This window comes from Taudactylus pleione, unplaced genomic scaffold, assembly GCF_031769625.1.
Source record: "Taudactylus pleione unplaced genomic scaffold, aTauple2 ptg000292l, whole genome shotgun sequence".
Taxonomy (NCBI): Eukaryota; Metazoa; Chordata; class Amphibia; order Anura; family Myobatrachidae; genus Taudactylus; species Taudactylus pleione.
Genome location: NW_028284694.1, coordinates 4071711 through 4085978, shown reverse-complemented (window position 1 = coordinate 4085978; position 14268 = coordinate 4071711). Strand labels below are relative to the sequence as shown.

The following is a 14268-nucleotide window of genomic DNA, read 5'->3' as shown; positions in this document are numbered from 1 at the left end:
ACCATTACTATTCGTGATGAAAGATTATTAATGCTGGGCATACACTATACAATTATCTGTCAGATATCTGGCCAATCAGGCTGGTTGGAATAAAAACCTGGTAATGTATGGGAGCAAATGACAATCGATTATATGGTTTTAAACAATGGAAAACAGACAAAAACATTGTTTTATTTAACCAATTTGGCTGAGCGTTCATTTTTGTGTTTTCCAGTGTTTGTGAACAAATGTAAGATTGTCATTTGCTCCCATGCATTACCAGATTTTCTTTCCAACCAGCCAGATTGGACAGATAATTGTATAGTGTATGCCCAGCAGTAGCAACTTTTCTACACATAAATATGAAACCATTATTAAAACAAGTAATTTCAATACTTTGTATAAAAGCGCAGGTATATCCCCAAGTAATTACGGAGACCAGATTTTCCTTTTTATTTGTGTAATTAAAACTTTTATAACTTTCCCACTTTCTAACTACACAGTGCCAAGTAACTTCTTGGATTTCAAATTATTAATAAAATGCACCTAATCTCTAATATGAGGTCTGATCATGTTGCTAGTAATGCTACACGGTCATATGTAACTTGTATTGAAACGACTGTAACACAACTTAAAAGTTATATTTTATGTGTATATTTCATTAATGTTAAATCAGTGGTTCTCAAACTCAGTCCTCAGGTCACCAAACAGGTGCACAGGTATATTCATTACTCAGACACATTTTGAAAGATCTACAGGTGGAGATTATTTCACTTGTGATTCTGAGACCTGGAAAACACACACTGTTTGGGGTCCTGAGGACAGAGTTTGAGAACCTGTGTGTTAAATCAATGCTTGTAGTGTTTCAAATGTTATAATTATGTTAATCAACAATTAAAGAACCTTCTTCTCTACATATAATGGGGATTCTCACTACACTTACATGAGGAAGTTTTGGGAAACATTGTTTAGTGGAGAGGAACAAGACTTGTATTGTATCTTGTGCATAAAACACAATATAACCAGTTTTATACCCCTTTTCCACCTAAATTCCGGGTCTGACCCAGAGTTGGAACAAAGTTCCTATCCGGATCAGACCTGGAATTTAGCCGGCGCCGACTCGGGATATTCCCGAGTCAGCGCCTCTCACACCGCAGTCGGGTCTGCATAGACCCGGGTTTTGCGGAGTGAAAGTGGTCGCTTGGAGATGACGTCATCTCCAAGCGCCACTGAAGCCGGACCAATCGGCCGGCTAGCAGCGCACTCCAGGTCATCGTGACCCGGAGTGCGCTGTTCTCACAGCAGGGTTTCACGGGCTGCGCCCGTGTTAAACCCTTCTAGTTACCTGGGTTGGATTGCCGGGTCACTCGACCCGGCGATCCAACTCTCTCCCCTTTTACACCAGGGAGCTGCCTGGGTTAACCCTTCAAAAACCCGGGTTTTAGCTCCGTGTGTAAAAGGGGTATTAGAGGAGTAACATACCTTAGTACTACTTTGAACACTTTTCTATCCAGTATATACACTAATGCTCCCATCCCGTCACCGGAGCAGGCCACAGTTATTTTTTCCGAAACGTAAATTTTTTTTTTATGCCAAATGCCATTGAGAGACCTGCAGTGGGCAGCAGTGCAACCAACACCTCTCGACCACCCGCAAATTGGGATGAACATTTTAATCACGAGTCAGCGGGACAATCTCACTGAAAATGGGACAATTGAGAGGTAAGCTATTGGGTGTCTCTTCTGCTTTCATAGGATCTCCTATGGCTAAGATATCCTGAAGATATTATTATACTGTACTCATAAAAAAAACTTTTACTAGCACAATCTTCACTTCTCCAGGTGAATGCACAGGCATCATCATAATCCCTCTTCTACCATCACATCCAGTGTAAACATATACAGATAGATATATGGATATCTGGGAGTTTTGATGACAAAAGTGGACATTGACCAAATATTGATCATTTGCTCCCAATGGCGGAGGTCCGATGCTTTTCTGCTGTCAATGTTGAAAATCCAATGGTGATGCAATGGTTTTAATTAAAATAAGTACACACATTACATAGACGTATATTTCAGCTTTCAGCAATGAAACTGCTGTTGACATTAGCCAAATAATGGCAATTTCACACAGTAACTAATATATACATACTGCACCTTCCCCTATAATTTTCCACCACCAGTAACCCTCCCCATTAATTCACTGCTGTCTCCCCTTATTAATCTCTAACTGCCCTCCGAACTAATGTAATTCTTCTCCACTGTAATTTAATTATCCCATGCCACTCCAGTAATTCATTCTTCTAGTGACTGCTACACCATTGCTGCATTACTGAATGGCTGCGAGTTAACACATGGGGATTTGAAAGCTGTGGCTGACTGCATGCGAGATGGGGAAATACATTCTTTTGGTTCAGATATTTCATGGAGGAAAAGTGTTTCACCTGCAGATTTTATTCCATGTCTATGTTGCTATCTGTATACACCTACAGTGGGTGAACACAATGTTTGTTCTGTAGGTGCACAAAGCCCAAAGTGTAGCAGTGTGTATATTGTGTGTGTATATATATACACACTATTACCATTGTGGTGCACAAGAAGAGAGCATCTGTGTTTAAAAAAACATCAACTGAAAACTCCAGCACACTAAGGGGTATATTTACTAAAGGTCTATTTTAATCAATTTATCATCGATGTTTTTCTGGGGAAAAATTACACATTTACTAATACGTTAGAAAGAGAAAATAATAATTGTCTGTTAGTAAATGTGTGATTTAGCCCCAGGAAGACCACATCGATGTTGGTCGGTTTTGATCAATTTTAAATCAATTAAAATCATCCATCAGTAAATATACCCCCAAGTTTTTTGGTTTATGCTGCAATGTAACAAACAACAAGCAGCAAGTCGCCATGATCAATTATGCCTTTTAACGAAGCCATGTAAAGAAACGATTTGGCGCTGGTCATTTAAAACAAGCACAATGTGCCTGAAAACAGCAACACTTTGCACTTACACACCACCACATATTAGTGCCTAATAATAATCTAACAGAAAAATGCCCAGGAATAAACATGCAGACTGCGAACGAGCAGCAGGATGAACAGTGAGCAGGGACAACCCGTAAAGGGAATGCAGCAGCTCGGTGATTAGTGCACGGTTCATGCAGATAAAGAAGCAGCTAGATGTCACCAAGGACATGAATGAGCCTGGTGATGATAGATGTGATGCTGACAGCAGTGCAGGATGAGCCTGATGAGGGAGAGAATGATGCAAGCCAGGGATGTTGCACATTGAGCTAGAGAAAGGCTGGGGATATAACCGAGAACCAGCACGATTATACAGTAGGATGTAGCAAGGATCCAGCCTGATTATATAGAGTGATGCTGAGAATGTAGCAAGGAAACAGTCTGGTTATAAAGAGGGATGCTGGGTGTATAGCAAAGTACCAGCCTGGTTATATAGAGGGATGCTAGAGGATGTAGCAGGGTACCAGCTCGGTTATATAGAGATGCAGCAGGAAACAAGGCTCGTCATACAGAGGGATGCTGAAGTTGCAGCAAGGAACCAGCCTGGTTATAAAGAGGGATGCTGGGGATGTAGCAGGAAACCAGTCTAGTCATATAGAGGGATGCTGGGGATGTATTAAGGAACCAGCCCGGTTATAAAGAGGGATGCTGGTGATGTAGCAGGGTACCACCCGGTTATATAAAGGGATGCAGCAGGGAACCAGCATAGAATGGATGCCGGACAAGAAGAGGGGACCAGTCTGATGATATAGGAGGGATGCCGGACAAGCAGTGGGGACCAGCCGGGTGATATAGGAGGGATGCCGGACAAGCAGTGGGGACCAGCCGGTGATATAGGAGGGATGCCGGACAAGCAGTGGGGACCAGCCGGGTGATATAGGAGGAGGGATGCCGGACAAGCAGTGGGGACCAGCACGGTGATATAGCAGGTGGGATGACGGACAAGCAGTGGGGACCACCCGGGTGATACAGCAGGAGGGATGCCGGACAAGCAGTGGGGACCAGCCGGGTGATATAGCAGGAGATGCCGGACAAGCAGTGGGGACCAGCCTGGTGATATAGCAGGAGGGATGCCGGACAAGCAGTGGGGACCAGCCTGGTGATATAGCAGGAGGGGTGCCGGCTCCGGGCGCTCTCACCCTTCTTGAACTCCTCCAACACGGCGTCCAGGCGGGTGTCATTGAAGACGCAATGCAGCGGGCGGTGGTAGAAGCGGGTGACGGTCTGCAGCGGGGTGCAGTCGTCCGGGTCCACGAAGGCCAAGTCCTTGACGAAGAGGACGTCGACGATGTTGGCCCGCTCTTCGCCCTCGTAGACGGGGATGCGGGTGTAGCCGCTGCGCAGGATCTCGGAGACGGTGCCGAAGTCCAGCACGGCGTCGGAGCGCAGCATGAAGCAGTCGCCCAGGCCGGTCAGCACGTCCTCCACCACCTTCGTGCGGAGCTCCAGGGCGCCCTGGATGATGTTCAGCTCCTCCTTCACCAGGTCGTTGTAGGGGTCGGCCGCCCGCAGCATCTCCAGCAGCTTCTCCCGGGTGTAGCAGGTGCTGATCTCCTGGCGCAGCGCCCAGTCCAGCAGGCGGCTGAGCGGGTAGCAGACCGGGAAGGCGGCGGCCATCAGCAGGCGGGTGAGGCAGACGGCGCGGGAGGCCACGGCCAGGCCGTGCCGGGAGCAGACGGAGTAGGGCGCCACCTCGCCGCCCAGGAAGACGCAGCCGGCGCACAGCAGCGCGGCCAGGGCGGGCTCCGCGGGGAGGGAGGCGCACAGCCAGGCGGCCAGGGCGGCGTTGGCCAGCGTGTTGCCCAGCAGCAGGGTGCACAGCAGGTAGGAGCCGCGGCCGCGCACCGACTGCACCCGCCGGGCCTGCTCCTTCTCCGCCGGAGAGCCGCCGTTCTGCAGCACCCGCAGCTCCACCGGGTCCAGGGAGAGCAGGCTGAGGCGGAGGCCGCTGAACAGGGCGGAGGCGGCCAGCAGCAGCAGCGAGAGCGGCGCCCGCAGCCAGGCCGGCGTCCCCTCCTCCGGCGCCTCCCGCACCTCCAGCGCGAAGTGCTCCCCGCCGTGGTGTTCCCACTGCCGCCCGTCATAGGCGCAGAGGGAGAAGAGCTTCCCCCGCTCCCCCTTCCGCAGCTCCCGGGCCCGAACCTCCACCACCGCCGCCGAGCCGCCCGGGGGTGAGGGCTGCAGGGGGCCGAGCACCTCCACCCCCGAGGCCCAGGACGCCTCGTCCAGGCAGGGGTCGCCCTCGGCGCCTCCCGGACGCGGCTCCTCGATGAACACCAGCCGGGGGGCGCCGCCGCTGCTGCCGTTAGAGGACGCGGGGTGCTGCTGCTGGGCCGGCAGCGGGGGCTGGAAGTACAGCCTCAGGGTGAAGCGGGTCCCTTCGGCCGCTCTCAGCGTGCCGCCCTCCAGAGAGACCCGGCCGCTGACGGTGTCCTCCGGTCGGAGGCCGAGTAGCCGGGGGGACGTGGACCGGGGAAGGAGCGATAGGAGGAGCAGGAGGACGGTGCCCGGGCCGCACCACCCGCCGCCGTCGCCGGCCATCCCGAGCTCTCCTGATCTCCTCCCCGCTCACAGAGACAGACTGCGAGACAGGACCGGTGGGGGGGTAGGGCTCTGACTGCGCGGGGCAGCGGTTGTGGTGGGAGCGCGCGAGGTGCCTGGTGTCACGCCATTGGGCAGAGGGCTGAGTGACCAGTGACGCGCTTTAGGGGGAGGGGACATTGTCATCTTGGAATCGTTATGTAGGAAAAGGCGGGAGGAGGATGTGTGAGGTAAACATGATGATGAGGTAAAGTTGTTACCCAGGCTCCTATTACTGCTGTGCCTGAAGGAAGTGTTGGTGATGCGTGTGTCCATACAATAATGTTCATTTTATTTGATTTGTGCTCAGTATATACCTCAGAACTTTTAATTGTTGACTGTACAAATCATTATCTCTTTTTCAAAGGTCTCTCTGGAGGGTGCACAACATGTCTGCCAGTTACACATTGGGACCATTTAGCATTAAATATTTTTTAAATATATTTAAATATTTTTTTTTTCTATATATGCATTTTTATGCTCACGATTAGATGATATTTGATCATATGCTAACTGTTTATTTTATCATGTGATTCATGTTTGCTATGCATGCACCAGCCTTATTGTTGTTACACTGTTTTAATAAACTAGAATTTTATTGTGAAAGGATACTCACACAGTCTTTTTTCTTTAGAATTAAAGCCATATATGCATGACAGTACATGCGCCGTTATTTCTATGTTATATAGAATTTTCCACTAGCCATCTTTTGGCACACTTAATGGCAGCTACTCTTTTGCATATATTATATTATATGGTATATACTAATATATGGTTTATTACACATTTATTTGTTCAGTATATGTTTATTAGATATTCATTTAATATCCACATTCATCTGGGTTGACACTCATTGGCGCCTTTATTGTACATTCTTGTGTACTAGTTTTGCAGGTAAAGTTGTTACCCTGGCTCCTACTACTGCTGTGCCTGAAGGAAGTGTTGGTGATGCGCACAATACACACCAGGAGTTGAAATCTTAGTTTTTTTTACTTGTGTCCATACAATAATGTTCATTTTATTTAATTTGTGCTCAATATATACCTCAGAACTTTTAATTATTGACTGTAGAAATATTTATCTCTTTTTCAAAAGTCTCTCTGGAGGGTGCTCAACATGGCTGCCAGTTACACATAAGGGACCATTTAGCATTAAATATTTGCGAGTTACTCCCTAAAAAAACACCAGTTTTCGGAGGATAGACACAAATATTTGCTTTCCCCTGATTGTATAAAGGAGGGACAGCAGCAGATAACTCCGATATCTGCTGTGGTTTCGCCATTTCAGCCACCAGGCACAACCCCTATAGTTTCTATGAGGGATTCGATGCTGTCAGATTTACCAACTTGGTCCCCACAGGTTACGCCATTTGACGGCATAAGCCGCTGTAACCTACGGGCTACATGTCGCAAATCTAGCTGGTAGAGGGTTCCCTAGGAACCCCCTCGCCTCTCGGCAATGGACGCTGCACATGCGTGATCTGTAGACCATGCATGCGTTTGATCCCCAGCACAGGAGTGAAGAGACGTGGTCACTTCACTCCTAGCACATCGCAGGGACAGGCTCCTTTTCAGAGCCCTTGTCTCTGCTGGTGTATTTTGTGCATTGCATCCTGCAATGCAATCACATACTTCCCAACATTTGAGCACACTAAGTAGGGACAGGTCGCGCGAGGGCGGCTGGAAAAGGGGTGTGGCTTCTGCAAAAGGGGGTGGAGTCTATGGAAACTGGGCAGAGCCTCACGGCTTCGCCCGTTGTCGTCACTTTGGGGGCGTGCCCAGCACTCTCCGAGATGCTGGGCAGCCCCCAGGCAGTCCGTACACATGAGAACAGATGCCGTGCGCTTGCTCACCCACTGCTCTGCTATGCGGTTTGTGCTCTCCTCAACTTCCCCCCCACCGCGGGACACTGCGGCCCGCGGGTGGGACAGTCCCAGAAAAACGGGACTGTCCTGCTGGAAGCGGGACAGTTGGGAGGTATGCAATTATGGGCGCTAATATTGCGCCTAGAGCGTATTGCATATGCGATCATTAATAAATGGGTCCTATATGTAATAGGTCACAATTTTTTTGTACCTGGCGTGATTTTGGCAAGGTAACTGCTAGATTTTAAACTGGTAATTAGTTTTAAGGCAAAAACCAACCTGGTTTGTGTTTAAAGCTAATTGTTGATTTAAATCTAAAAGCTATCTCCCAGAAATCACGCCAAACCAGGAAGTCGCAACCTATTACATATGGGCCTTTGGCTTTCAGGATGGCTCGTATTGGCAGAAGGGGAGGTTTGTATGTAAATGGGGTAGTCAGAGCTGATAAGGGGATTCCGAGGCCTCTCTGCACACTACAACGTGTGATTGTTTTTACCATGTTATTGTTTTATGCATAATTGCTTACTTTTGGAAAAGCCTTTCAGGGAGATTGAGAAAGCAACACCTATGAGCGCGGTGGTAAAGTGGACTGTACTGCTACATCTGAGAGGCATGTCATAACTTTGATTTACATCCAAATGTAAACGAGCCCCAAAGCAGTTAGTAAGATCTACTTGTTGATGAAAACACACTGATACTTTTTAGAAAATGCATGTAGCCATAGGGATCATTGTGCCTTATAACCAATGCAAGGAAATTATACTAATGATCACATTTGAATGTATATATCTCTGTTTTTCTTTTTATATAACAGCTTCATAATGGGGGTAAGGTGCAATCAGGGAGATTGGCACACTGGGCCTGATTCAGAACCGCTCGCAAGCGGGTCGATGTTGGCCCAGTGCGCATGCGCACGACGGAGCCGGCTCCGTCGTGCGCATGCGCGAGACCCGGATAGCGACTGGCAAGCCACCGCTCCAGGTCTCGTACCAAAGGGGGCGTGCTGTCGATGTTGAGTGACAGCACGCCCCCTTAGGTGGGCGTGTCGGGGGCGTGGCTGCCCAGATGGAGGCGTTCCCATGGGAACGCCTACTGTCTGGGGCCGGCCCCACTGACATCACAAGTGATGTCAGTGGGAGTGCTTTCGGCTCTGTTAGAGCCGAAAGCACTCCAGGGCTTGCGGCAACGAGACCCTACCACAAGGGTCTCGTCGCAAGCCCGATGGTCGCGATGGTCTTGACCATCGCGACCATCTTCCTGGCCGCTCGCTATAGCTGTGGGTGGTCACCCACAGCTATACGAGCGGCCAGGAGGCCGCTCTAAAAATGGAGAAGGACGGCCCTGATTCAGAGCGAGCGCTCTGTCAGGGCGTCCAGCTCTGAATCAGGGCCACTGTTCAGATAGACAGGGAGATTGCTGCTATTTCAGGGAGTCTCCCTGACAATGAGGGAGAGTTGGCAACTATGGTTTTATATGACATTGCAGAATTATAAAATTGTTAATAGCAGCCTGAAGAAACAAACCACAGAAAAATGGTAATTGGCAAGATTCTTCTTATAGCATGCAACAGTCATTTTTGTTAATAAAAAAATCACACTGATTCATAAACAGTTTTAAGCAAGGGAACAAGATGTATTGTTTTATCCGTGTGAGAAATGGGGTGCCAGGCCCGTGCTTGACATTTATTAACACGCAATATCAACCCAAAACCATGTGTCAATAAGTGTTTTTAGGTCAGTGGCGATCACTATAGGCTTTCCCGTTGTGTTTACTTGTACTAAATATAAGTGTTCGAAAAAAGATTTAGTTTCGGACAAAAACAACGCAGAATAATGGAAATAAAAACAGAAGTGGGTATGCTGTCATTGGAAAAATAGGTTACATTTTTACACCAGTGCATTCCATGTTGCAGTAAAAAGCATGTGCCCTTAAAGCCAGTAAATATGCAGCCTTATAAACTCAGGGCCTGATTCAGCAAGGATCGCAGTAGTAAAGACGCACGCAATTGGTTGATTAATTCGCATTGCGTATGCATCGCAGTGCACGTGCTCGAACTAGCAATTGCAATGGGAAATGCATTTGCAGAGGCTACGCAGACCCCGAGCACATTGATTGACAGGAAGAGCCGTTTGTGGGTGGTATGGCGAACACAGGCGTGCCAGTGCATTGAAACGCCGTTGGAGGGGCGTGCATAAATTATCCACTGCCATACCATACGCAGCATGAGGGCTCTTAGCTTGACCTGAAGTTAGCAATTCCTGAGTGACGTCTGACCCACCTTAACTGTGCTTATGGGTCCGATGTTACTCTGTGTTACCGATTAATTCGCTATGTTGCCCAATTATACGGATGTGTGTAAGGGGAAGTGGGTGTCCTTATGGTAAGCTGTGACCACAACGCAATTGCAAACATTTGTATTTCACCGTAAAATGCGGTGTTTGCGTTCTAGCAGAATAGCGATCCTTGCTGAACCAGGCCCTCAGTTCAAATTACTGCAATATGAAAATAAGTCGGAGAAAGAGTAGCAGCCATTTGTATCTAAATGCCCGCTTATGAAAATGGAACCTGTCTAGAAGATAGAACCTATGACCAAACCCAAATTTCAAAATTAAAGTTTAGATAAAACGATACAATTTTGTAGCTAATATTAACTGTAAAATATCCTTATTTGTATGCTATCTGTTCATATACAGGTTTATTGTCTATATGACTGGTCCACTTCAAAGCCAAACAATATAGATATCATAACCTCCCTTTTACAGTTTTGCAATAGCAAACACCCTTGACAGTGACAGATATGACATGCCCCCGAAAAGGTTAACTCAACTTAAAGGTGTCAGTTCAACTAGAGACAATGCCCGTGAATCAGTGCACTCCTATGTCGCACATATGGTAGCCCCTAAGTTGTGGTTTTTAATAAACACCCCTCTGGGGCTGTGAACTAAAATGCACGATCGAGGGGTAAAATAGTGGTGTAATCGGCGCCATTTATTGTGCTTTTGCCAGCGTTCGAACACCGTTACAACAGCACATTGCGGGCATCGCAACCTACTTGACCCCAAAGAGTAAATCCAACCGACCAACTGAGATTCAACTAAGAATAGGAAATCTAAGTAATGCTGGGTACACACTGGCAGATATATTGGCCGATCAGTTGATCAGCCAATATATCGTGTGTGCGTCGGGCAGTGTGTACCAGCGATATATCTGTGAACGACGTTGTTCCCAGACATATCATGTCGGCTGTTCTGCACAGCCGATGGCAGATATATCTGCTCATCGTGCTGTGTGTACGGGCGGTCAGCTGATCACCTACACACTTGCTGCAGAGGGGGGGGGGCTCGGGACCCGCAGCCAGATGACAGATGATGGTTGTTCAGTGTATATGAAAAACCATCATCTGCAGATATATCTGTTAGGTGTGTACCCAGCTTTAGAATAGAAATGTGCACTTATATGGGTTTTTTATTATTAAAGGCTTACGTACTATTTTTCTTTTTACATATATTAATCACCAGCCAACGTCATCTGCTGCTCTTCAACAAATCTGAAAACCCTACCTTATAAAATAGTCCTCATCGAAGGAAACATCACCTACAAATGATATTTCCCAGCATGCCTTGCACCTCTTCCCATACCCTCACAGTTTTGTGTAAATATTTGAGCTTTGGCATCAGTCATGCTCCAAGTATCTCATAGTTGACCATCACAGAGGACAGAGGAGAGGCACCTGCAATTTTTAATCGGGCAAGCTGGGTGTCAGTCATTAAGGCTAAATAGCCATTAGATGGTAAACAATATCACAATTTGGAAATAGCACTAGCAACAGGAAAAAAATATAGGTAAGTGTACAAAATGAGAATGTTGGATGGGGATGAGCTTGTCTTGAAGGCATTTTTCAAATGCCAGGCTCTACTTCTGGTTGTCCTATGTGATAAGTTGTAGTCTGCTTTTTATGGCTGTAACCACCCAATCTGTAAAATGTTTGTGCTTAGTTCTAAGTAAAGTAGATTTCTCCAGTAGACTGTAGTCTGTTGGATCAGCTGATGCTTCAGGCCTTCAACTTCATGGAGTTCGAAACTGTTTGCACAAGGAATTGAAACAGGGATGCAGACATGGGATACAGTCTATGTCGGCAATCATAATGTCAACACGTCTATGTTATGCTGATATTAGAGTTAGATTGCGAGAGTAGAGGGTTAGGGTTAGGCTGCGGGAGGGGAGGGTTTGGCAGTGGGAGGGGAGGGTTAAGATGCAGGAGGGTTTGGATTAGGTACTAGGAGAAGGGTTAGGCCGCAGGAGGGGAAGGTTAGGGTTAGGCACTAGAGGTTAGCTGCAGGAGGGGGAGTATAGGGTCAGGCTGTGGGAGAGTTAGTGTTAGGCTGTGGGAGGGGAGGGTTAGGGTTAAGCACTAGGGGAAGGGTTTGGCTGTGGGAGGGGAAGGCTAGGGTTAGGCACTAGAGTTAGGGTTAGGCTACGGGAGGGGAGAGTTAGGCTGCAGGAGTGGAGGGTTATTGTTAGGCACTAGAGGATAGAGGGAGCGTTAGGCTGTGGGAGGGTTACTGTAAAGGTGCCTACACACATAGCGATGTGCTCACAATCCCACGATATGTACGATTTCCCCCTGAACTCTCCCCAGGAGCTCCCCTGCAGTCGTGGGCACGATTTGGTCTGAAAAAAATGCCAATTTGATACACGATCTATCGTGCCTCCAAAACTATCCAGTGCATCGTGACTTGAGATTGTCAGATCTGCCCTACAGCACAGCAGATCTGAAGATGCGATGTGCGACCTGCGGGGACATGCTACGCATCGTGATCGTGAGTGGGGACTCACGATTTGGGCATATTTTACACGATCTGTCGTTCCGATGTGTTGGGATCGGCCAGATCAGGTAAAATATCGCCATGCGTGTAGGCACTATAAGGCTGCAGGAGGGGAGGGTTACTGTTAGGCACTAGAGGGAGGGTTAGGCTATGGGAGGGGAGAGTTAGGCTGCAGGAGGGGAGGGTTAGTGTTAGGCACTAGAGGGAGGGTTAGGCTATGGGAGGGGAGAGTTAGGCTGCAGGAGGGGAGGGTTAGTGTTAGGCACTAGAGGGAGGGTTAGGCTATGGGAGGGGAGAGATAGGCTGCAGGAGGGGAAGGTTATTGTTAGGCACTAGAGGGAGGGTTAGGCTGCAGGAGGGGAGAGTTAGTGTTAGGCACTAGAGGGAGGGTTAGGCTATGGGAGGGGAGAGAGGCTGCAGAAGGGGAGGGGTATTGTTAGGCACTAGGGTTAGGCTATGGGAGGGGAGAGTTAGGCTGCTGGAGGTGAGGGTTATTGTTAGGCACTAGAGGGAGGGTTAGGCTGCAGGAGGGGAGAGTTAGTGTTAGGCACTAGAGGGAGGGTTAGGCTATGGGAGGGGAGAGATAGGCTGCAGGAGGGGAGGGGTATTGTTAGGCACTAGGGTTAGGCTATGGAAGGGGAGAGTTAGGCTGTGGGAGGTGAGGGTTATTGTCAGGCACTAGAGGGAGGGTTAGGCCGTGGGAGGGAAAGGTTATGGTTAGGCACTAGACGTAGAGGTATGCAATAAATGGTCCCCCAGCTGTTGTAAAACTACACATCCCAGCCTGCCCTGCCACAGTTTTGCTATTTGCTCATGCGAAAATTGCAAGGCATGCTGGGATGTGTAGTTTAACAACAGCTGGAGGGCCGCTTATTGCCCATCCCTGCGAGGTAGAGTTAGGCTGCAGGAGGGGTGCGCTACTGCTTTGTTGACATTCTGATAATGTTGAAATTTTATCAGTGGCAACATGAATGTCAACATGATAAATGTTGACATACATTACAACCATGTCGAAATTATTGCGGAGGTACTTGTTATGGGATAAACTGTGGAACAAAGGCCCTCATTCAGAGCCGTACGCTCTGAGCAGAGCGCACGCTCTGAATGAGGGCCGGCCTCCATGAAAATGGAGCGTCCTCCTGGACGCTCGTATAGCTGTGGGTCACCACCCACAGGCTATACGAGCGTGCAGTTTGATGGCCGCGATGGTCTTGACCATCGCGACCATCGAAACTGCGAGCCGGAGCCTGCGGTTGAGGTTTTCAACCGCAAGCTCCAGAGTGATTTTGGCTCTATCAGAGCCAAAATCACTCCCACTGACATCACTAGTGATGTCAGTGGGCCGGCTTCTGACGGGAGGCGTTCCCGTGGGAACGCCCCCATCAGGGTGGCACGCCCCCGGCACGCCTACCAAAGGGGGCGTGCTGTCAATCAACATCGACAGCACGCCCCCTTTGATCAGACACAACGAGCGAAGGACTTTCCTTCGCTCGTAGCGTCTGGCGCATGCGCACGACGGAGCTCCCTCCGTCGTGCGCATGCTCAGTCCAGAACATCGACCCACTTGCGAGCGGACAGCCGCTCGCGAGTGGGTCTGAATCAGACCCAAAGTCTTTTCTCTTTAAAGGTATTTTGCTGAAAGGACCACTGTCTCCAAAATAAAGGCATAAGTTAACTTTTATACGCTGGACGTATGGTCAAAAACATATGAAAATGAATGCATGTTTTTGACACATTTTTGATGTGTTTCTCCAGTACATTAACAGCCAATGCATGAGAGACAGTATATGAAGCTTTCTAAACGGGACGTAGTTAGGAAGCCGGCGTTCGAATTGCCGACCTCCGGCTTCCCGACTGTGAAATCCCGGCAAGAGACTAATGATAGGCGTCTAAATCCTGACACCTATCATCAGCCCCACACCAAAATCCCGATGCCCAGCTTACCGATCGTAGGTAAGCCGGGCGTCGGGAGCGGATAGTCGTGGGGGGG

At 48.5% G+C, this 14268-nt stretch overlaps 1 protein-coding gene across 1 annotated transcript in view; it reads right to left on the bottom strand.

The window, feature by feature from the left end:
* The window catches only part of CNNM1 (cyclin and CBS domain divalent metal cation transport mediator 1), a 54352-nt gene extending 48692 nt beyond the window's left edge, over window positions 1–5660 (bottom strand). The window contains exon 1 of the mRNA XM_088482766.1: window positions 4148–5660. Coding sequence (XP_088338892.1) covers window positions 4148–5549 — 1402 coding nt within the window. The 5' untranslated portion in view covers window positions 5550–5660. The remainder of the gene's footprint in view (window positions 1–4147) is intronic.
* Window positions 5661–14268: the final 8608 nt, after the last annotated feature.